This window comes from Nilaparvata lugens, chromosome 5 (genome assembly GCF_014356525.2).
Source record: "Nilaparvata lugens isolate BPH chromosome 5, ASM1435652v1, whole genome shotgun sequence".
Lineage (NCBI taxonomy): Eukaryota > Metazoa > Arthropoda > Insecta > Hemiptera > Delphacidae > Nilaparvata > Nilaparvata lugens.
In genome coordinates, this window is record NC_052508.1 from 38,461,190 (window position 1) to 38,487,060 (window position 25,871).

Consider the following 25,871-nt stretch of genomic DNA (forward strand, 5'->3'; position numbering starts at 1 on the left):
TCGCTGCTATCATAATCCACATTACAAGAAACAATATCAAAATTTGATGGCTTTCAAATGCCCGAGTTGAGATGATTATTATTAGAACTGTATACGTATGCATCAAAATCTTATGGTGTAATCTTTCTGATTCTTCAATCACCACTTCCGAAATTAAAAATTCGGAATGAACACTTTTAGTCAAGTAAGCTACTTAAAATTAATCTATTCAAATCGATTTTGAACATTATTGTGGATCATTCTCTGAGCACATGACGCTATATATAAATAACAGTTGCAAAATTATGTCCAACTTTACATTGTGATTGTCAATTAAATAAATAAATGAACTAGTGACTAAGTTCTAGTTTAATAGGGAACTACATCCGCGATTAATTGTCACTGTCTTATAACTCATAAAGAGGTGAAGTAACTAATCTATCTGTAACTGTCTCCATGTAATATTTTTTCTTATGTTTTTAACTCCCTTTTCTTGAGAGATAACGTAAATTTATCATTATCATTTTCTATGTTTAATATTAACGATTAATTATAATTATTGATTCCTTTAATAAATTTTATAATGTTCTCTAATGTACTCTGAGTATTCCAATTTCCTTGATCAATGTGAACTGGTTGAATATGTAAATAATCAATTATTCACTTGTTTTCTACGAGATAGTAGTATTCCAGGTCTTAGCAGTTGTAGATCCGTTCACACTCCATGCCAAATGTTATGTAATCATTTCATCAGAGAACGATTTTAATCGAGTAGCATTCACAGGTTTATTAGTTCAGTGAATCACTTCTGGTATGTTCTGTAATACCATAAGTTCTTAAGTTATCTATAAGGAATAATAATTTGTCTCCAGTTAAAATATTAGAAGTGAGTTAAAAAATGGGAAGCATTTCTAAATTTTGGGAGTTCGATGTACTTTACCTATTGTGTGACTGAACAATTATTTGACTTGGAGATAATATTTAGTGAAAAATCTGAAAGTCATTGGCATTTATCAGTTTTAAACAAAGTAAATATTTGATTCTAATATTCATATGAAGTTTTAATCTAATCAAAATAATTGGATAATACTTCTCGACCTGCCAGTCATGTAAAAAAATATTAACCTAGGTTGTGGTCATAACTTTTTAATTTGCTTTGTACAAAGAGCTTGGCTACTTATCTTTTTTGCATGAAAGAATCTGGAATCAAATATCAAATAATACAATAAATTCATGTTTTTTCGAGTTTTAATTCGATGTTTTTTATGTTAATTTCTACTGAAATGGAAAAACTTATTTTCCAAGAATTCCATATTGTAAAATAAGAGATATAAATAAATAAATAATAAATAAATAAATAAATAGATTTTATTGTCGTAGACCAATATAGGTAATTGACAAAGTCATAGTAATACAATATTACAAAATAATAGAGTCAAAGCAATAGTTTAAAGTCACAAAGTATAATAAATTACATCAAGTAGAATCGAAGAACTCTGTCAAACAATAGAAAGGTCTTAAAACCAGCCACTCAAAAAGTAATTTTTTAAAAATAACAATATTTTCACAACATTTCATATCCAATGGCAACTTATTATACATTCTCAAGCCTATGCTGTCATAGTGTTTCATGCTTATGACAAGACGTTGATATGGAATATCAATGAGGTCTTTTTTCCTGGTGTTATAAGCATGAATATTGGATCTTTTATTCAAGCTATGGAGATTCTTTCTAGTGTGCATGATTACTTGAAATATATAGAGGTTTATGACAGTCAATATTTTTGTTTTTTTGAAAAGAGGTCGACAGTGATCTAGATACCCTGCACCGGTCAATATTCTAATAGCCTTTTTCTGCAAAAGCAAGACCTTATTGATGTGACAGCTGTTTCCATATACTAAAATTCCGTATGAAATTATGCTTTGGAAAAAAGCAAAATATGAGTTTCTGAGGTATTTTTCCGGTACAAGATTCTTCAACTGCCTCAACAGATAGATAACCCTAGATAACCTAGCAGAAACGAAATTTATGTGGGGTTCCCAGGTCAACCTGTAATCAAACATTAAGCCCAAAAACTTTAAACTATTGTTATTGTTGTGTGTATAGTCCCTGAGACCAAATGTCATAAGCTGAGTTTTATCCTCGTTTAGTTTAAAGCCATTCGCTGTGAACCACTTGGAAGCCTCCGCCAAGGTATCGGCCGTCATGTTATGTAAAGTGTGTACATCTGAATGAGAATTAAGAAAAGTGGTGTCATCAGCATACAACACAGTCTTGCTGTTGATTGTGAGAGGAAGATCATTTATCATCAATACAAAGAGGAGTGGTCCCAATATTGATCCTTGGGGGACACCGTACTTTACTTTAGCAAGATCGGATCTCTCATTTCCTACACAAACAACTTGCTGGCGATCGCCAAGGTACGATCTAAAAAGACTAAGGCTCCTTCCACTGACTCCATAATAAGCTAATTTTTCAAGCAAAATATCATGATTCACGCAGTCAAATGCCTTGCTCAGGTCACAGAAGGCAGCCTGAGCAAAGCACCTGTTTTCAAAAGACTCAATTACAAATTTTATTAGTGCATCAAAGGCGTCAGAAGTGGATCTTCCCTTCACAAAACCAAATTGATGCTCAGACAGTACCCCAAGATTTACTAAGTATTCATACACCTGTATATACATGACAATCTCTAGAACCTTGGAGAAGACAGGTACTATTTGGATGGGTCTATAACTGGAAGGTTCCTCCTTTGAGCCCTTCTTATGAACGGGAACAACTTTGGAGACTTTTAATACATCGGGGAAAACACCCTGTGTAATACACCTGTTTATACAAATGGTCAGTACTGGCACTACAGAGTGAGCAATAGTTTTGAGAAGACAGCTTGATAGACCATAGAAATCTTCACTCTTCGAAACTTTAAGATTATGAACCACTTTAAAAATCATCTCTTGACTCACCTCATGAAAAAAGAATAAGCTATTTTGCACTTTATTTACATTATCATTGAGCAAGGCACTGGCTGTAATTGATGGCTTGTCTATCTTCTCGTGCACATCATCCACTGACTGAATGAAATAATTATTAAGTTTGTTTGGTTCAGGAGTGGATAAGTTTACAACATTCTTGTTGAAGGATAAAGTTTTGATAATTTGCCATGCTTTCTTACATTTGTTATTAGAAGATTCAATGATTGATGCAACAGAATCCCTCTTGGCTTCATCCAATGAATTTCTGTACAGTGCTCTGCATCTAAGATAAAGTGTTTTCGAATGTTCGGTTTTTTGTTTTTTGAAGTTTTCATGTAAGAGAGTGAGCAGAATCTTAATCTTACCAAGTTCAGGTGTGTACCAGTCAGCCTTACATTTGAAATTCTTTCTATTATTAACTAGGGAAACTTTTTTTCTACAGGTCTTTCTAGGGATAGTTAGATTGAAATAATATAAAACTGTATTGAGGAAGGATTCGAATATATCACTTGCATCTGACTTTTCCATGACAGCACTCCAATTCACCAAATTCAGAGACCGATTAAATTGTAGTAATTTATCTTTAGTAACAGGTCTTGAAGTAATAGTGACAAAATCGCTAGAACTAGACTCAACAGAACCACAGGGCACACATATCGTGACACAATCATGATCAGAGTAGGAAAATCCTATAACACTTGAATTTGTCATATCAGGTTGAACGTTTGAAATAATATTATCGAGACAGGCTTGGTCTCTAGTGGGCAGAGTATTGAAAATATGATGATTAAATTGTCTCAATAGATTTTTCAAATTATTGGAATGACAGGTTTCCTGATTGACATCAAAGGCAGAATTAAGATCCCCACCAAGAACAATAGTATGGTCATTAAAGCATCGTCTAGACAAAAATAGAAGCAATTCCTCCAATTTGGCTAAAAATACTTTTGGGTCTCCACAAGGAGATCTGTACAATGATACGATAATGAGTTTCCTGGCTCCAATAATAGTACAGGTGGCCTCAAACTCACGTTCAATACATAGAGAATTCAGACTCAATTCTTGACTTTGAGAGTAAAGATTCTTACTGACAAATATTGCAACTCCGCCATTTTTGTGTAATAATCTACAGTAACTACTTGTTGCAATACAAACATCCATTTTACTATATACGATTTCATCAGTAAGCAACCAATGTTCACTTATACCTATAATATCAATATCTTCATTAAATGAACTGGTTTTTTGGCAGTTTGCTTCTTTTGTGAGTCGTAGCGCGTTGATTTGACTTTCTTAGAGAGAATGCCGCTATCAATTGTCACAAAATCGCACAAAGACTTTCCTACAAAACGTTTTCCACCCTTTGAGTAATGCAGGCCATGCCTTGTGAAATGGTGTCTCTGCAGGTTATTATTGACTTCTCCATATATCACTCTTGATACTCCACAATAAGACCGTATTCTAGCGAAGATTGATTCGTTAGCAAAATGTATTTCATCATTGTGGTGAGGCATATCATACCTAAAAGGTATTGCACAAACAATGAAGTTGGTATTTATTCCCGATGTCAATAGCTTATCCATTCCTTGTTGGATATTGAGATCACATGGCTCATGGTTGCCAAAGTCATTGGACCCCGCCATTACAATCACGTAATCGAACTTTGTCAAATCCTTTATAAATTGTATCCCATTTGCAATAACCTGTTTAAATTTAGCTCCCGGCAAAGTATACACAAAAATATCGTAGTAGTCGGACAAGTGGCCTAGGTAATTGTGCATATCTCTACCTTGACTTGCAGCCAGTATCACAATACGCCTCTTCACTGAATTTGAAGATGATAATGATGATGATTCTTTGATAGGCCTCCTTGGTTTCTTCCTGACTGCAGATGCATCGGTTGCACTTACATGCACCTGGGCTCTTACATCAAATGTTGTCGTTTTTCCTCTAGCCAATTGTGATATGGGTGACCCGATCTCCTCCGCATCCAAGACTGAGAAACGATTTGAAGTCTCTATCGAGCTGTCATTGGAAAGTCGTTGAAATCGACAGGCTGATTTAGGAGTGGTGAACTTCATTGGAAGTGCTCTGGTATTTTTCAAAAAAGTTAATTCTGTTTCTAACTTAGAAATTTTATCTGCCGTATACTGTGCATCACTCTGTAAAAGATTAATAATTTCGTCTCTTGAACTGAGCTCAACCTTTAGTTCGTCAGAAGTAGTCTTCAAGGCTTTCAGTTTCAATTTCAACTGATCTATCTCAACATCAGCTCGCTCTTCGTTGCACAGAGAATCATTTAGAACATTAGCTCTGATTCTCTTTTCTTGTGCAAGTGAATTTCTTAGAGAATTATTTTCGGCTGCGGCGTTCGTCAGATGAACCTTTAAATCCTCATTCACTTTTATTGCAGCATCGTATTTATTCAACAGTGAAATAACTTGTGGAATTATATCTATCACAACCTCTTTCGAAAATTTGTTGGAAATGGAGTCCAACACAGCATGCATATTAAGCGCAATATCTATTACACCACTGTCAATCAGGCCCTCCTTAAGGTCTACCAAATTGCGCTCCATCTGTGACCTCACGGAGTTGCGTCCAGTTCGTGTCAACATCTCATCGAGTATGTCAAATGGGATTGGAAGAGAAAGGAAATTGAAAGCTTAGAGAGCCACCAAAGCAGGGTAAAACGGGAAGCTCCTGAAAGGATTTGAAAGGATAAAGGAAAATGGAAGAAGCAGAAACCAGGTTCAAGACGATGTAATGTTAAATCATAGACCAAACCCACAACATTCGGGTGTAATACAAAAGCAATCAGTGAATCACCACTATCAGAACAGGAGAAGAGAATCAACAGGTGCAAAAAAAGCCGTCTGGTTGTGAGCAGGGAGATCACTACGTGAGATAGAAATTCAATGACAGGTATTCCTTATCATATTCTTCATTGGGTCAGTCGATGAAAGTGAAAACAGCCTATGTCAAGTTGAAAAGATTAGATATTGACTGTGGTTATGATTGTTGAATCTAATCAAAATAATTGGATAATACTTCTCGACCTGCCAGTCATGTAAAAAAATATTAACCTAGGTTGTGGTCATAACTTTTTAATTTGCTTTGTACAAAGAGCTTGGCTACTTATCTTTTTTGCATGAAAGAATCTGGAATCAAATATCAAATAATACAATAAATTCATGTTTTTTCGAGTTTTAATTCGATGTTTTTTATGTTAATTTCTACTGAAATGGAAAAACTTATTTTCCAAGAATTCCATATTGTAAAATAAGAGATATAATAAGGGTAATATTGCTACTGTCATACCTATTTATGATTATTCAACTAAGTACCTATTTCATTCTTTGTAGCAATTTCTTTATTAGCTTCTTTGTTTATTTTTATCTAGAAAATTTTTTAAAAGTATTCAGTACTTCTCTCCTCACCAAAATGAAATACCCAATACCAATTCCAAGTCTATTACATATTTATTTATTTATTTGAAAATTTACATATTTGAGGGCACCAGGAACTGAATCCATTATTGCCCTCATAACACACATTGAGCATACAATTTGAAAATATAATACATTAAAATGAAAATAGAATAACTTAACTAATATACTATTGAGTTTTAGAAAAAACAAAATACAAAAAAAATAATAGAAAACCTTGCAAATATGAAACTTATAGTATAGCAGATAAAAGAAGAAGAACTAAGTATGTAACTAATACTGAAGAATTCAAGAAGAAAAGAAAAAAGAAACAATGAAAAGAGAATTATGGAAACTTTGCAAATATGAAACTTATAAATAAAAACACTAATATATTATGTAATACATAGGAAAGAAAAAAAAGACAAAACTATATATATACTATTTTCTATATATACTATTTATATACTACTATACTACTGTAAAAAATGTATCTTTTCAACTCATACCATAATATCTATAAACGTATAGCTCACTAACTTCTGTTATAGCCCTCACCCCATTTCCTAAATTTGACACTTAATTTTCATAAATATTTTGATCCGTAAATTTAAAAAAATCTTCAACATCTAAAATATGAGAAATGACAAGTACAGCTACTATAGTATGTACAGCTACTATACTATAGTATGTCTTTTCACAATCAATATTTTTTTGAAGGGGTAGCTCGGCAAAATATTTTAAAATACATTTATTGATACAGAATAAAGTTTTATTGTTGTAAGTATGGTGAATGCGATTGAAGAAGTTGTCCGTTGTCCGTCCGGCTTGGATGCTTCACTCGCTCAAGGTCGCCAACCTGTTTCCTACATTTGTGAACAAACCGCGCCACAATTCGGCCCAGCCAATTTTTTGGCCACTTCCTTTTTTTGGCCCGTCATTAATATTCTTAACTGACCCAAACAGTGCAACTTTTCATTCTCATACGAGAACACTGCTAAGCTGCCCAATCTGATACGTACTCGAATAAATTTGATTGGAATAGATGACTCATAAAGTTTGTCTTATTCTGTTGAAATTTATTCTCACCTTTTTCTCGCTTCTCAAAGCGATGTTTTGACGTACAGGTTAAATCCAACCATATGTATATTTTTGGCAAAACTTGCGTTTTTCTATTGTATGCCCATTTCTAAATGTCTAGGACAACGTCACTGCTTGCATTGTGTTGCTGTTCTTAGAAGCAACGTCTATTATGAATAGATATCTTTATGTGGTAATAAATTACTTCATGAACTAAATTACTGAGTTCGCGCTCATTGAAACAAGAGTTGGTACAATTTATTATACTGTCGTACTGTATAACAATACACCTTCATTCTAATTGAATAAGCCTATAGTCTAGTCTAGTTTTGCAGCTCAACATGCAGGTTCAAAACTTGTGAATATTGTGAACCACTTATAGATAATTGATTGAATTTTCAATTGGAAAAAGGAAGTTTTGGAATGTATTCAAGAAGTACAATTTAAAGTGAAAGCTCACTAATTCAAAACTAACAAGAATCGAAAAAGCGAATTTGGAATTTTCCAAATAGGAATTCTATTTATTGAAAATTTTTAATCAAGCAAGTTCCAATTATATTTCTGAATTCTCTTGTAAATCAATTAGGTAGCCTACTATCTCGTCATTCATATATATTTTATGTAATAATAGGCCTAGGTAATAATTTTATGAATTAGGCCCAATTCATTTATTAACTATCAAATATAGTGCTATTATACTGCGATAATAATTATTTATACTGTATATGCATTTCAATCAGTTATCATTATTAAATAAACAGTTTGACAGTAATTTATTGATCAAATTTATGACATAAGTTCCTGTAGAAAATACAAGTAGCAATAGAGCTTATTGTGAGAGCTTCTTGGCTGCTGTCTACATATTATATTTTAATTTGATCTTCAAGGTTGAAAATTAATAATGTATTAAATCGTCGGATGTCACTGACTGTTGTACAGTAGAGTACTAATAATTGCTAGCTGCATTGTGAAATTGCATCTCTTATTAGGCAGTCAGTATATTTATTATGATTAGTATTTTGCAACAGTCCCTTCGCGTTTTTCATGGTTATCGCCATTATCACTATTTGTGTCATTCAACTATATGTTATTTGAACGTTTATGAAACTGTAATATTGCAATTGAAACTTTCTCCCAGTTTTAATGATAGAAAAATCGACCGTAGCCTAATCTTTACTATCAACCGTATTACCTCAATTAAATTTATCATTATCTTTAATTTCAAATATTTGAATATATTTTTTTTGTAATTGGTTTGGATTGGTTCCAAAACAAACAATGTTTCAGATGTATTGTTGAAAATATGATTTTCTACCACTTGGAACAAGGTATGGATTGGACTTCATCTAAATATAATGATTTAAATCTTCATCGACTCTAAATTATTCACTAATTTTTAAATGGAGAATAATTTTCAAAAATTAAGGGAAATAAAATGATAACATTTAATTATTTAAATTCCACATTCATGAGAATAATAAACCTTGCAATATAGGAATTACAAGTTACTTCATTACTTCATGCGAAAAGAATAAATAGTTTTTAATCAGTTAAGCTACACATTATACAATAATCGATATAAAAAATGTCCCTCCTTTTTGTCCATTTAGTTATTCAAAATCGGTGTAATAACACATTTTATTTAAATAACATTTATTTCCAGTCTAAATTTCTGTAGCATTTTTATATATTAATTATACAGTAAATATCTATGATAATTTATTAATCCACATTTTTTGTTATTCCTGAGATGTACTGTATACGTAGGCCTATTAGGGGCGCATATCAGGGGCGCTCAGGAGAAAGAAAAAATCAGAGTGAGAATGAGAGCGTGAATGTGAGATAGTTTGACTCACATTGATTGCTCATTAATTCAATGTGCTGAAACAAAGTTTCTCAAACAAACAAAATGCTTAGAGTTGTTAAAACTATTTAGCATTTGAATACGTCGTAATAATGCCAATGAAGTGTCAGTCATTCAATTGAGCGCAGACCATGCATAAAGTAATATGTACTAAATTCTCCGCATTATTGAACTATTTCCGCTCTGAACCTTTGATCTATGTCTTATATAATAATATTATTTTCAATCAGATACTGCAGTATTGGAAAATAATTTCCTTCCTGAATTATCATGGTTGAAAATATCATTATTATACAGAGTTATCATAAAAGAATGGTGCGGTTTCGAACATGGTTTAAAGAAAAACCAAATCACTTACAGTTGATGTTCTTTATTCATTTAATTTGTCGTCTCAGGCAGTTTTTTACATAATTGATAAATTTAAATATGTGCGCCTTTAGTCGTTCGACAAAATATCCAAACGATAATCAATTTCTCTCCAAAACATTCGCTAACATTTCATTGGTTATGGTTGTCATTGCTTCATTAATCCTGTTTTTAAGTGGTTCAGGTAGATTTTTTATTGTAAATTTACATAAAAAACATTGTTTATTCACAAGAAATCGTTAACTCAACCACTTTAAAACAGGATTAAAGAACCAAAGACAACCATAATCGAAATTTTATCAAATGTTAAGAGAGAAATTTATTATCGTTTGGACATTTGTCGAGCGACTAAGGGCGCACTTATTGAAAGTTATTAATCATGTAAAAAAACTGTTTCAGACGACAAATTGGGTGGATAAAAAACATTAACTGTAAGTAATTTGGTTTTTCTTTAAACAATGTTCGAAACCGCACCATTCTTTTATGATAACTCTGTATTTTATGCTACAATGCATATACTGTAATTTGTTCATTTTTTATTAATTTTCTTTTTGCAAGATGCCATCTCTGATTGGGTTTCCATCTACCTTAATGTACATTATTCCTTCTCATAAATGTATCCATTTTGAGCCTTCATACCTTCGGCTTTGTATTTCTATCTGCTCCTCTAAATTGAATCGACTCTTTGTTTTTTATTCCAACCTCTCTCAAGTTTGTTCTCATAATTTTAAACAAAGCCTTACGAATATTTATTATAATAAATTTCTTAAACGATTGATTAAACGAAAGTACTAACTTGGTCGTTCTGTTTCAAATCTATAATTCATTTCGGGAAAATTTTAATAATTAAAAAATGTTCTGCTATGGAAAAATTGTTTTTGGTACTGTAATCCCTATGAAATACTACAGTATCTAGAGTTTCCTTATTAGTATTATCTTGTGGCAACACTGAAAATCCATGAGAAAAATCGCCTTGAGGAAAATGAACCGGGCTTGAATCTTATGCAAAGAAGAACAAAGGAAAATGAGAATTTGATTGACTACTTACTAGGAACTAGTTTTGTTTACGACCCGCTCCACTAGAATAAAATTACCACAGTTGTTGCTTTCACTTGCGTAATTTCAAGGTCGTTAATGTGATGACCGTTGCATGTTTCGTATCTTAGCTCAACTCACTTTTTCTAGTTTTTTGCATCTTTTCAATCGTGACGGTCGCGACACTTGGATGCGACACTTTCACGGGAGCTATATGATTATCGTAGCCTATATGTGCAACTATGTAACCTTCACAAATCTGCATGATATTGATAGATATCATTTGGGAAATAGCAGTCCAATAGTGCAGTTGCAGTGCTTATGTAAGCATTGAATTTTATTTACCTACAGATAGTCTCAAATTCAACTATGTCAACTTGAATTATAGAAGCTGTTGAATTCTCAGTAAGCTTCCGGTATATAACTTCCATTTTTCTGTATTTTAATATACCGATTTGGTGAAAATTATGGAAAAAGCTTGATATTTCTTTTAAAATGGAAATTTGACTATATGACTATTTTTTATATACTTATACTATACCGGTACTACTTTTTTATGGCTTCAAAATTTTGGTCCGCCAACTTGGAACCGCCATTTTGAATCCAACTTCATTTTTTTCAATGGGAATGTGGTCATATGATACATGATTTCGATACAGAATTTCAAGAAAAAGTGAATGGCGGAGACCGCATATCGATAATTTGAAAGTTATAAAGTTTTCCACATTTAAAAATACTAATAAATTAGACACAAAAGAAATAAACGAGTACATAGAAGGCCTAAAAAATATAGACTATAAAATTTCAATTTTCAAGTGAACACATAAGCTGCGTTTGCACCAAAATGTCCAAAATTATTAACAACATTTTTATTTCTCCGTCCTTATAGATTCTATTTGATTGAACATAACTTATCATACACATGATGAAAATATGTGTTTGTCAAGTTCCGTTCAATCCACTAGAATCTATAAGGACGGAAAAATAAACATTTTGTTGATAACTTTGGTGTAAGCGCAGCTTTATAGTATCTTATACTCTAAGTATAAAAAAGCTTATAACTACAAGAAGCTTATGACTTGAATATGGCATTGATGTCCGAAACATGCTGTGATAAAATAATTTAAAAGGGTACTAAGATTTATATTTTATTTATATTTTATACTCATATATTTAACACTTTGAACATAAAAGTTTGATCTATCAGACTTTGATATACCTATTCATATTCCCCATTCATTTCATCTTCATATATGAAAATATTTTCATATAATAGAAAATTTAAATAACTTTGAAACGTATTGAGATATCATTGTGCGGTTTTCGCCATTCACTTTTTCTTGAAATTCTTTGTCGAAATCATCTATCATAAGACTTCCTTCCCATTAAAAAAAAAGTTGGTTTCAAAATGGCGGTTCCAAGATGGCGGACAAAAATTTTGAAGCTACTGAAAAGTAGTTTTTTGAATTCGAATGGGATCCCGAATCAGACCTATAGTCAAATTCCCCTTTTAAAAGAAATATTATATATTCTTTTTGTGTAGTTGAGAAGTTAATATTGTGGTAATTATTCATATTAAATGAAAAAGTCTATGAAATTGTAAAAAAACCCCAGATTTATTGATACTTAGAAAAGTATAATTTAGAAAGATTTCTAAGTATCAATAAATCTGTGGTTTTTTGACAATTCCATAGTATTTTTTATTTAAAATATATAAGCTGTTCCCATTATTTCCACCAACTGTACAAAACATGCGTGATTGATACAGTAGGCTATCTCAAGTTTTAAAATGTAGGAAATATTTTATAATATCTCACTCGGATTAATTTCTTGATTTCTTTTCCATAGGTATGTTTACTTTATATTACAGGCTAGAGCTAGAGTCTCTTGAATGAAAATTTGGAAGTCGCGTAATCTAGGAAAAAGCTACTCATCAACACGCTAGCTCTAGACATAGGCCTATTATTGGTTTATTAAAACATAGCACGCCGCACGATCTATTTCTAGTGTAAAAGTTTTCCTATATCAAAGAATTCTACATGTTTAAGTAATAGACTCCTGATATTTAAGAGGATAAACCCGTCCAATGTACGTTAAGAATGGAAATGATTCTATAAATAGGCTACGTTATCGGGGTGGTTGACATCATTCAATTTTTATTTTCGTTAGATTATTATTAATTGTGAAAATGAATTGGGGTTACTTGAAGAAAGTGATTGTCGGACTTGAGGAGGAAAATAGTGGATTATTATGCAGCATTATGCACTCGTACGTGTTACGAGTTATGAGTCTTACAGTTTCGATGGTTGGATGTGGAAAATCCTTGAATACAATAATTCGTTCGAATGAACTTGAACGATAAATTGAATCATCAACTTTTGAAAAAACTACCACTAAAACTCAAAAAGTAATTACCTGCCAATTTTTTGTTATTTTCTCAAAAATTGTCAATTTGCCAATAAAATTGTGTCAAGAGATGTGCCAATTATGATGATGGAGCGGTTAATTTGATTGTTGACTTATTGAACAGGTATTCAGTATAAAACAGGGTGTTTACGAACTCTCTACCAATACTCTAGGTCATTGGTCCTAAGTAACAAACATATCTTATTAATTATTTATTATATATTTATTTATTCATATACAAATACAATCCAGGTAAAACAACAGGCATTCGCTCAAAACTGCTTTAAACCTTAATGTGGATTAAACAGTCTAGAGGTTATTTAAAAATGATAACTCAATTCACACACTATTTTGAGTCCAAAAAAATGTATCTTCTACAATTTTTAATTTATCAGATTAATTAATTTCAAAATCCAAATCCAAACAAAAATCTTTAAAATTATGTAGCCTACAGTGCCGTATTAATTTGTTATTCAATTAAAAGTTGTTCACCTCGCTTTTGGAAACTTTTTACTGGTATTATTTTTCAATATGAAACTATTTTGATTTAGATACTATAAAGTTATCAAAGGAAAAACTTCCGTACCGTAAGCTATCATTTTTACTATTTGAGATACGAGTGCCTATAAAGTTTTTTCCAGCTATTTGAGTACGGTACGGTAACAGCCTAGCACGCTGTAGTTATAAATTATTGTGCAAAGTTTCAATTACATATGTTTAACCATTATTTAGAGAAAAATAATTAGTGAAAAAAGCAAAATGGCCTCTGTGTGAGTTACTGAAGACTTCCTGACAATTTAAATATGCTATTTAGATATATTTCTTATCCAGGAACAAAGCCCTAGGGCCTAGAGTATTGGTAGGGAGCTCGTAATCACTCTGTATATTTGTAATATTATGGATGAAGTAGAAAATCTCAAATCGAATTGAATAAATATTTAAGCCTATATAAATGTCCAATAACTCGAATAAAGGTATTTGAAGGCAAATGTAGTGAAATAAATATATGTTTAGATGCAAAAGTGAATCATAACTGTTTTGTAATTGCTTTACTCAGTTAGAAATAATGGTATTCCTTTTTCTTTATCAAGGAAACTATAGTGAGGTACACGTTATAATGGCAGTGGATAAAGATAAAAGAATAGCGATGCCGATTCTCTACATTAATTAATTATATTTCTACACTGTCAAAAAAATAATTGGCATCGCTGTGGACCTAGAAAAGGTTAGTACCACCGGCTTTGTCAAATGATAGACTAGGATAGCAAAACCAAAGTTGATCAAATACTGTCATTATAACGTGGACCTCACTATAGGGATTGTAACGTTATATGATTTTTGGTAGTATTTTTGGTTTTATGATTTCAACTATCAAGTAATTTTATCCTTCAGTACGGAACCTTCCCTGATAAATTAATAGCTCTTTTCAGCCTCGTAATTTATACTCTAGAAAATAAGGAGATAGATTTAGTACTTTATTTGTCTATGAATTGTTGAAAATTATAGGAATTAAGCAATGAGTTCTGTTTTTTAGAGATGGAATAGAATAATTTGTAGTGATCAGCAACTCCTGAAAGAAAACCCTGACAACATATTTCCCGTCACAATAATCAAATGATAAATGATATAGAATTATATAATAACTCTTTGTATGATGGATTCTCAGCTAACGAACGCTTTAAAGGCGGTAACAAAATGAGAAAAATTTGCGACTCTCATAAAACACAATGAAAGTGTTTTCCAATCTAATCTAGGTACTAAACAAATTTTCATAGGCAAACAATCAAATCAATAATAGCTGAGTGTTTGAAACTGCAAACAGAACTAAAAACCTGTTTTTCGCTCCAATATATAAATGATTTTCTCATTCTAAAATCGCCTTTAAAATAATCCACAGGAGCATTTACATAATCATTAGAAGTACATTACATGGCTACTTGAAATTTTACACTTAAAAATTGTTTTCTTTGTAAGTTATTGTCATAATGCCAGCTTTTATATGCTTCACTTTTTATGCTAAACTAGTGCTGATAAATAAAATTTTTTACCTAAGTAAAAAAAAAAACAAATATTTAGTTTTAGAAGATCATACTGTAGTTTTTGTTGTTAACTAGTTACAAATAACAAAGAAGCTACTTAGAATGAAAAACAACTTGAATTATTAATAGGCCTATTCAACTGTTTTATAATAATCTCCAATTGTTTGTTCTCTGAGAGAATGTTTATTTTTTACCGAAGTTTGTGACATTGTTTACCATTGTTTGAGACATTATTGTGAGGTTGAACAAGCGGCTACAAGGTGCAAGTGTGTAGACCACGATTGTATTTGGGGGGAATCGTCCAGCGCATGCTGCTTGTGTCGATCGTGTTCCTTGCCATGTGAGAGGCAACCACAGGTGGGTGAAGAGGTAGCGGCTATCAAATAATAATAATAGGCCGCACGTCGATTGATCGGTACGAGGAGCATGGAGCGTTGTAGTGTAGTCGATTAGTGAGCGACTCCTCTCGTCCTCTGACTCTGACTTCACTCAACTTACATGAATGACTATAAAAAGAATGCACTCGATCCGACTCAAACAGTTGTGTTGTTCCCGCTCTACTAGTAACTATTAGTCCGCTTCCTCTCTCTGTCTTTGGTGAGTGAACGATTTACTTGTGTTTTTATTACATAAACAAGTACAACTGAAGCATCTTGAACAGCGATGAAATAGTTTCAAGTGCATGAGGAGGTAATACAACTATATAGTATAGGTGCTAAATACAAATTCTCGTTTGGTGCTATGAAAAGTTGTCATCATACTGTACTTTTCATCCGAATAGAACATTTCTTTTACCCTCGATGTATATAGACAGTTTGCCAAACAATGGAGAAACAACAGTCTTAAGATTGGGGGACAATTATAAAATTATATCAAGTGATCTATGATCTATCTATTATTAATCCCATATAAATCAAATAATGTTTTAAGAAGTGTTCTTGTTTTAAAAAAAACTTGAAAAGGCTTATCTGTTTTCTGTTTATTCAATTTTTGATAATAATTTGTAAATTGTTCATTAATAATAACTAGAATTATTATCATCATTCATAAAAAATTTCATTCGTGATGAAATATTAGATTGTTCCTAAGTTCTGTTTCATTCTGTGAAGCATTTATCCAGTCGGATGAGTGAAGAAAACTGAGTTTGCTTCATCTGCGTAGGCCTACCTTCGGCAAAACGTGAAATCGATGAAAGCTTTTCCAAGAACTTCCGGGAGGAGTTGAAACTTTCAATCAAGAGAGCGTAAACTCGGATCTGAACTTTGTGGAAGGGTTCTCAGCCCTAACAAACGTTTCTGGGTTAATCGATAAATGTAGCTTGTTCAAATAACTCTGAACATTACTGACTGGAAACTTTCAAACTTATTAAGATTGATTACACTAATTTTTTTCAAGCAATAGGGCTGACCTGTTCATGGAAAACTGACAATAATTGATTTGCCCACGTATTCTCCTAATACCTAAGTAGAATTTTATTATCTAACCGGGGGCTTTCAAATTTCTTAGCATTTCGGCATTTTTGTTACGACCCCCTGAATATATACCATACCTGGATATGATAATATGTAGTTTGCAACAACGTACACTCATGTAATTCTGAAGATTTAAATAATTTGTCCTATGGGGTTTTCATGTTAGAGTTAGGTATCTTGTATCATAAACTTCTTTTCAGAATTTGGACTATGTATGATCTAAATTTATAAATTTGAGTTTTTGTTTTTAAAAGTATTTGAGAGTTGTAATATTATTAATAAATATTATGTTATATGAATAAATTTTAATTCCAATCATATAAGGTGTTCCAAGATTAAGATTAAATGGATTGGAATCTGCTCAGTCATTCAATTTTCTCTCTTCAAAGGAACTACCAACTCAATAAGCAGAATCAACAGAGCAACTCAATTAAAATTCATGGTGTTACAATTGAATTTATGTGTTTTGTTACTCTCTGTATATGTCTGCTTGAATTATAATGTTAGGCCTATGTTTGATGAGTCATCGAACAGAGCAGATTCCTAATAAATAACCTTAATACTCTCCATTCAACCAATGCTGCCAGTTTTGAGTGAACCCAATCGTCCATTAAACTACCATATAATCATAGCTTTCACCGGCCACGATCAATGTACCCTACATGACCCTATTCATCATCCACACTTGAAGCCTATTCTTACATATTACCTACCACACCCATTCTTTGGAAAATACTCCAAAGGAAGTGTATTCAGTGATATTAATCACTATAACGTTTCTCAAAAATAAAAATTCGTTACCGGTGAAAAGAAACTATAAAAAGTGTGCTTTCATCTATAAAAATATAACATTTAAATAAACAAATAGAATTTTATTGTTATGGAACAAAGTGTTACGGGCTAAATTCGTCCATATTTTTGATACTTTATCGAATCCCCTACTCTTAAATGAAAGAATAACCTACCTACTTTCTGATTTTGTGTTAATATCCCTATTTCCCCTTTTATAGTGAAAGTATGTATTTTTACTGAGCAGGTGTTCTAACTGATTATCTTTGGTATGTAGGGGAATCAACAGTGAATATGTACCTATAGGTTTATTATTGTACGTTTCCCAATTCTACAAACAAGGGTTTACAGTCGTCCAGCCTATCAGAATTTAAGATTCTTCTTTTGTCAATAAACTTATGTGATATCTGTTATTGGTAGGAAGTCTATGACGGACTGTTCCTATTCCACATTATTTAGCCATAAATTATGGTTTATCGGCGCCTCTCGTATGCTTTGTTGTCCGAAGCGGAGCTGAGGTCTTAGTTTTGACTCAATCGGCTTTTGTCTGTTTGTTTGTTTGTACCGCTGATACAGTCGCAGTTATTGTCCGATTTGGTATACAAGTTCTTTAAAACAAGGCGCAGAAACGTATGTGTAACGATTTCTGATACGACCTCTGGTTTTTTTTTGTAATTTAAAAAACCGCACACCAACCTCCTTCCAGAAAGTTACTTTTTCGTGTCTAGCGCCGTTATTTTGCAAGATACAGCAATTTTTATTCTTTTCAAAATGAAATATCATTATATTTACAATATATTAAAAGTGAATCTTGCCCAAAATAAATATAAGTAAAAACAATTGGCTCTCATTTTTTATAATAGAACGTGTGCCGCTATAAAATGTGCTGTATCTATTAATTGTAGAAAACGTCTCACTTGACTGCACAATTTTTTCTCTTTTCAAAACGAAATTTCCCTGTTTCATAGACGAATAGTTTCTGGAAAACTATTATTTGCTTTTGTTTTTCCTTTTAGTATGAGATTGGAAACCGAGTTGTGAGCATTTAACATTCTTCATAGCATAACAAGCCATAGTTAAAACCATCATTAGCAACCTCCTGTCATTGACACCAACAAACCCATCTTATACAGAATCATTTTCTGTCTTACTATCGTCTGTGAGACGATTCATCGTCTAAATTGCCTACTGCATATTCCATTTTTCCGTCAGTTGACCATTATCTTATAATTAATTATTAAGAAAGTTGTAATATAGGTTGATATTGTAAATATGGGGACGATGTGAAGGTACTTCCTCGAAATGAATTTATAAGTCCGATGTCCCTGGAAACATTGTCACTAGCATTTTCAATGGAAGAAAATGATAGATTACATTGCTAAATCTTCACAATATACTGTAGTTTCATAATCGCCCTTCTTATTAATTTGAAAGTTGTATTCATGAGCGTGGTCTACTGTTCGCAGAACTACTAGTAAATAATGTTCCAACTATCTGATTTTATTGATATAGACTTTAAATCAGCAGAATATCAAAGTATTGTTCAAAATTTAAAAAAATACTTTATCCTTTCAGACAGACACGCAATAATTCGCAGGCGCAGGCGCAGAAATAGTAAGTCTCACCGAAGTAGGCTCTTTATTTTTATTGTTTTCTTCAAGTAATTGTAACTAATATAATAATTTTATCAGTGAGATACGAACCAATTAGTGTGCGTCCATGTAAATTTGTGTTAAATGCAGCGGGATATGTGAGTATACACTGAGGATTCCAGTTAAATTCTCATCTCGGTACGTCTAACCTAAAATATTTTTCGTTTTGAAATGCCAATCTACGGTAGTATTGTCTTATCAGGAACTGAGAAAGAGCGCAACTACCTGAAAAGTGAGAGAGTGGATTCTCTTGTCTGATTGCTTTTCTGTTTCAATTATCGCTACTGCGATAGATATAGCCTATTCTATTCTACTGTAATCGTTCTAGCAACGATTTGTTGTGACTTGAGAAATTGCAGATGAGCGCGTCAATTTGAATTCTATCGGGCCTGCCAACAAAATATTTTCTTTGAATACTTTTTCGTTGGGATCTCAACCTGATCAGATTAGCAAACATTCAGACGTCTTCCAATAGCGGCAACTTTTAAATCTTTTTGAGTACCGGTAGTGATTTTTCCTTCTGAAGTTCATACTTTTCATCCTTTCTCTTTTCACTCCCATCTTCCAAGTCCTTTCTTTATCAGGAGCTTCCTTTCTCATCCTGCTTTGATAGCTCTCTAAGCACTTCTTATTGCCTTTTTCTTCCTTCCTTCTACCGTGTTATATAAATAACAGGAATATTATAGAATCAACTTGTGCATCCCAGATTGCAATGATGACAAGGTATATACGCAATAGCTATAAAACTCAAATGGAGAGCAATCTCAATAATCTAAAAGAGGGCTTGATTGACAGCTCAGTGATAGATACCGCTGTAAATTTTCATGCGATTTTTGAGGTCATTTCGGAAAAATTTTCTAGGGAGGCAGTAGTAGATATAATCCCGCCTGTTATTTCATTGCTTAATAAATACGATGCAGCAATTAAAGTCAATGAAGATCTAAAGACAAACCTAGCAGACTTAGCAGCAGAAAATGTTTCATTGGGAAAATCACTTTCACAGGAGCGGAAGAACAGGAAGTACGTGTTGGATGATTCGATTTGCAATGAAGAGAGGGCGGATTCTGAGATTAGAGAGCTCAAGTCAAAGCTAATCTCAGTGCAAACCACTGTTGATAAACTAAGAGTTGAAATCTCTACAAAGGATGCTATTGTCGATCTTTTACAAAGTGATGCAAAGCATGCAGCTGATCAAATTAAAACATTAGAACATGAGTTGGCATTATTTAAAAAAAGAGAAACGTTTCCATCAGAGCAGTTTATTACCCCCAAGAAAACTTGTAAGTTGAATCGAGTTTCTGGCTACTGTGGTGTAGAAGTGAGGAATCATTTCTCGCTTCTCGATGTTAATAATGATTGTGAATCGCAGCAGTCAGTTGTGGGTCATACTTTTGCAGTGAAAGCGCAAGTACATAGGAGTGCCTCTCCAGACGGTACCAAGTCACTGTCTAGACAGTCGGTAAAAAACTGCATTGTGATTCTCGCTGATAGCCAGGGAAGGGATATGTACAACTTTTTGAGCGGATTATACAAGGATTATGATATTTTTGTCTATACACTACCGGGAGCTAAGTTGAAACAAGTTGTCAAGAATGGACTGCAGTTTGTGAGACATTTGACAAAGTCAGATTATGTGTTTGTGATGGCTGGATCAAATGATTTTGGTCGCTATAGACCATGCTATCTCTCCGTGCATCAGGGATTGGATGTGATTCTCGGAGCGGGATTGAGCACAAACATCATAATCAGTTCGATTCCCTGCAGATATGATGAACCTCACCTGAACGATGACATAGAATTCATCAATGCCTCAATCTCAAACAGACTCTCCTCGTACATTGGCAAATTGAATGTTGTATACGGTGATTTCAATGATAAATTGCACAGGTATCACTTTAGTAAAGGAGGTTTACACTATGGGAAAAAAGGAAAGCGCTTATTAGGGAAATTATTCAGTGAACTTGTAATCGGTAAAAGTCAATCAAAACGCCAAGTAAAAGAGGTAATGGAAAACTGTGACGATGGAAATGCGATAGTCCCCGACCCTGATTACCAGCACTCCATAACAACAGCCTCGACCCCTTTGGCTGAAGAGCCTCCCGGCATTGATCTTGGGGAGACGGCTGGCGCCCTTCATCTTGGAGATGAGACTCCCCACCGGATGGACGACGGTGATCACAACATCTCATCACAGTCACCTCACGATCAGTTGGTATCTTCTGTCTTACCTGTCCATAATAATTCAGGAACTGAATTTTCATCTGTGGAGCGTGATATTTCCACCAATTCAATGAGAAATGTTAATTTAAACTGAGAATTACTGACAAAGAGAGTAACTCTGCTTATAGACTTGTACATAATGATCTATGTAACTTAGACTATGACAAAAATAATTGTAGTAGAAATAATTTAAATATTAGCTCGACTAATTTTAATATGGAGGTTGGTCAGTCCACTGTGTTCAACTTCTTGTCGTGGAATGTTCAGGGGTTAAGTAACAAAATTGACTACATTGAGACTCTTCTAAATGACAATGACACCCATTTTGTGATGATAAGCGAGCATTGGTTAAAAAAGGATGAATTAAATTTCGTAAAAATAGAAAATTTTCATTTAGGTTCTTATTTTTGCAGATCAAATAGGATTCATGGTGGTGCTGCTATATTTGTAAATGATAAGTTTGAACCTAGGGAGATGCAGAGGGTGAAAGATTTGTCCGTTGAAATGATCTGTGAGTCTTGTGCAATTAAAATACCTGCATTGAGTGTAATAGTTGTTTCCATTTATAGACCGAGCAGCGCTTTGTCAAGTAACTTCTCCGAATTTCTGGACATATTGCATGAAATATTAAATTACCTATGTACTTTCAACTGTCATATAATTTTGGGCGCAGATTTCAATGTTGATTTCAACGTAGCAAACAAGTACAGAGATGATCTTTTAAATTTATTGGCCAGTTTTAACTTAAGAATAACAACGAAAGAGACGACACGACCAAACTTACATACAGGTGGTTCATGTATAGATAACATTGTCACTGATATTCATCACACTAGGTGGGAAAGTAAAATTGTTTATACTGCTCTCTCCGATCACTTGGCTCTAACCCTTAAAGTGAGAATTAATAATAAATCCGGTGCCAAAAAGAAACAGGGAATACACCTATCAAGAATGGTTAGCGATTATGGAACGTGCATATTTGTAGCATCAATTCGACGTATAAATTGGATAGCCGTTTATGAATTGGTAGACATTGAAAAGAAAGTTGACAAGTTCTACAGTCTTTTCTTGAGGGCTGTGGACACAGCTTATCCATTGCTACAGAAGAGGACAGGTTCAAGGGCAGCCAAAAATAAATGGTGCACACCTGAATTAAGAAATTTGAAATATAAATCTGAGCAGCTATTTCATAAATTTAGGACACTTAGAACCGATAATATCAAGGTAGAATACAACAGACTTAGAAGACAATACAGATCAGAAATGAAGCTAGCTAAACTCAATTACAATAGTAAATGTATACAAGAAAGTAAAAATAAAATTAAAGCTGCATGGGAAGTAGTTAATAGGCATCTTGGTAGGAATAGTTCTTCATTAAATAGTTCCTGTAAGTTGTCCGGTGATGAAATAAACAGATTCTTCTTAGATAGAATAGAAGCCCAGAACAAAAACATTCCTAAGAGTACTTTCGACTCCAATTACTACTTATCAGAAGTGCCAAAGCCAGAATCAAAGTTCATCTTTGAGCATTTCACCGTGGAAGAAGTTTTTGACACAATTCACAGAATGAATAACAGCAACTGTCTGGATGTGAATGGCCTTAACTCTTCAATACTGAAAACGGCTGCTTCCGAAATCTCAGAAGTTCTAGCCCACATTTTCAACCAGTGTCTGGACAGGGGGATTTTCCCTGACAAACTGAAAAGGGTGAAGATGATCCCTGTATTCAAGAAGGGTGATAAGTCTGACATAGAGAATTACCGACCTATTTGTATAATAGAAATAATTTCTAAATTATTTGAGATGCTGCTCCACAAACAATTGGTAGGTTATTTCGAAAAAAACAGTATACTGACAGAAAGCCAATATGGTTTTCGTAAGAACCTGAGTACTTGTGACACTGTTTTGAAGCTTGTTCAGGATGCTATTGAAAAGTTAGAGCAAAATAGACGTGTCAACCTTAGAGCCTATGATCAATCCAAAGCATTTGAGTCAGTAGAATATAGTATCTTAGCGAACAAACTCTCATACTATGGCCTTGAAAACGCAGCAGTAAACCTCATTCATTCATACCTAACCAATAGACTGCAGTTTGTTTGTAGAGATGGTAAATTTTCAAGTGGTGAAGTCGTTAAGTTTGGTGTGCCACAAGGATCCATACTTGGGCCACTTTTATTTATCATCTACATAAATGACTTACCAAGTTTGATAAGCAATTGTCACATTGACAACCAACCCTACCTTTTTGCTGACGATCTAGGTCTAATAGTGAATGGTTCTGATAAACAAAGTGTAGATACAGTGGTTGAAACAAGCACATTGGCTATAAGAGATTGGTGTGCATCAAACAGTTTAAGCTTGAACCTACAAAAAACAAACGACATTCAGTTCAGCTTCAACACCAGGTCCACCGACATAGGCTATCTAAAGTTCTTGGGTTTTATGCTAGACACTAATTTAAATTGGAAGTGCCATATAACATACATAGCTGGGAAGCTGAGTAAAGGTTTATTTGTATTGCGCAGGCTGAGACATATTGTTAGACATTATGTTCTAATGAGTGTGTATTATGCTCATATCTTTAGTCATATAGCTTATGGCATACAATTGTGGGGAAACTGTTCCACAATTATCACACTTTTCAGACTGCAGAAGAGGGCTGTAAGAATTATCTGTAAGGAACCACCCCGAGCTTCATGTAGAGCGCTATTCCGTAGATTAAGGTTATTGACTCTGCCGTCACTTTATGTGTTTTCATGTTGTTTATATGTTAAAAAGCACCTGAGTAATTTTAGATTAAATGGTGATATCCATAGTTACCCCACAAGAAGCAGTCTTAATGTTAGAATTGAGAGTAATCAATATACAAGCTCTCAGAAAAATTGGAAATACATGTCGGTAAAGCTATTCAATGAACTTGATGTTGACGTTCGAACGATGAACGTTCCACAATTCAAGACTCACTTGAAGGATTTGCTAATAGAAAGGTGCCTGTATTCTGTGAGAGAGTTTTTTGTCTGACCAAAGCTAACTGTGATATATTGTAAATTGTGTTAGGCGTCTAAGTGTCTGCTATTATTATATTGTATTATTTTACTGTTTACTAATTGTATTGTCGGTCTTTGTATAATCTATTGTAGAAAATGACGTTGTTTGTAACATTTTTATGTTCCTTGACAATAAATGATTGATTGATTGATTGATTGATTGAATTGATTTCTTGATGCTCTCTCTATCTCTCTCTTAACAACTCTTCACTAATTTACTCTTTTAATGTTAATATTTTAGTTGGTTTTAGTTACACATTTTAGTTCTTATTTTTCCCTTGACATCTCAAATAATAATTGTATTTTTTCAATGCGTTGCAGGATTTGTAATATAATTGGAAATGTTGCTGTGATCGTGGAAGAATGAATTTGGCAGAATTGTACGAGAATCGAAATAGCAGTCAGTTCAATGATTCGGCGGCTGTTGTGGACCAATTGAAGAGCAAACTGCAATGGCAAGACGGCGAGACCATCATGGATGTGGGCTGTGGACCGGGCAATGTCACTGCTCTCCTCCTCCAGGCCATTGTCCCTCATGATGCCACAATTGTAACATTAATCATTACTTTATTTTAATAATTAAAATTGTCACCTGGTCATATGGGACATATATATATGTATCATATATTTATCTCATATTGATCACGATTTTAGAGTTTCATATTGATTACGATTTTAGAGTTTTAAATTGGAAAAGTTTAATGAACAGTGTTTTTGTCTTTGACAATCTTTGTCATCGACAGAAAGATTGTTTATTTCATTTGTTGTCAAAATTAATGTAGCTTCTCTTTTGTTTTTAATAACAAACGTGCCGCTTGTGCGACAGATAAAAATATGTACTTGAAATGGCTTTCATGTTTGGCATTGACTGAGTTTATATTTAATACCCAAAATTTTACTTTTGGTAGTCGGTGTGTGAGCTCGTTCGATAGGACTGAGAGTTAAGTCCGGCTGATCTGTTGAAGGGGATAGATTTTGCTCTTGTTTTATAATACAGTTTTCCTGTATAAAAGGCTAGATTTCGGTTCGTTTAATAGTTCAATTATTCTGTCACAGATCGGGCAGTATGAAAATAATTGTATTGTTAAGGGAGACGGGTTCTGAGCCTATTCATTGGTTCAGTTAATATTTGTTCTTTTTTTTAAATACTAGAGTCGCGAAATACCAGTGGATGCCAAAGTGGGAAGCTATTTCAAAAAGGTAGGTAACTACTGAACCATTTGTTCTTAAATTTTCATAGCCACAAACATTGAATCCTCATTAGCAGCAAGCGAGTGTTTTCCCCATTAATTCATATCAAATATTGTTTTATAATCAAATTAATCTTGTTTTGTACGAATGTATATATGTTAAAGGTTCATTAATTAAAGTTCTAGTTATTCTGTTTTCTTTGTTATCATAGTTTTTTCCCCTTACATATTTGGTGTAGGCACATCGTGCTTACATATATGGTGGAGGCTTTCCTGCCGTTCCACATCTTGCTTACATATTTGGTGTAATCAAACGGATTATCAGGATAAT

At 33.3% G+C, this 25,871-nt stretch overlaps 1 protein-coding gene across 7 annotated transcripts in view; it reads left to right on the plus strand.

Annotated features, from left to right (window-relative positions):
• The first annotated feature begins 757 nt into the window (after positions 1–757).
• Positions 758–25,871, plus strand: part of LOC111043495 (juvenile hormone acid O-methyltransferase) — a 40,321-nt gene continuing 15,207 nt past the window's right edge. Inside the window, exons 1-3 of one of the 7 annotated variants that reach the window (XM_039428314.1) lie at positions 15,682–15,767; positions 19,007–19,045; positions 24,672–24,899. In XM_039428314.1, the coding sequence (XP_039284248.1) occupies positions 24,714–24,899 (186 nt within the window). In that variant the 5' untranslated portion in view covers positions 15,682–15,767; positions 19,007–19,045; positions 24,672–24,713. Of the gene's footprint in view, positions 1,008–10,843; positions 11,142–15,456; positions 15,861–19,006; positions 19,182–24,671; positions 24,900–25,871 lie in introns of those variants that run through there. The other 6 variants (XM_039428317.1, XM_039428313.1, XM_039428316.1 and 3 more) reach the window with 6 other exon arrangements.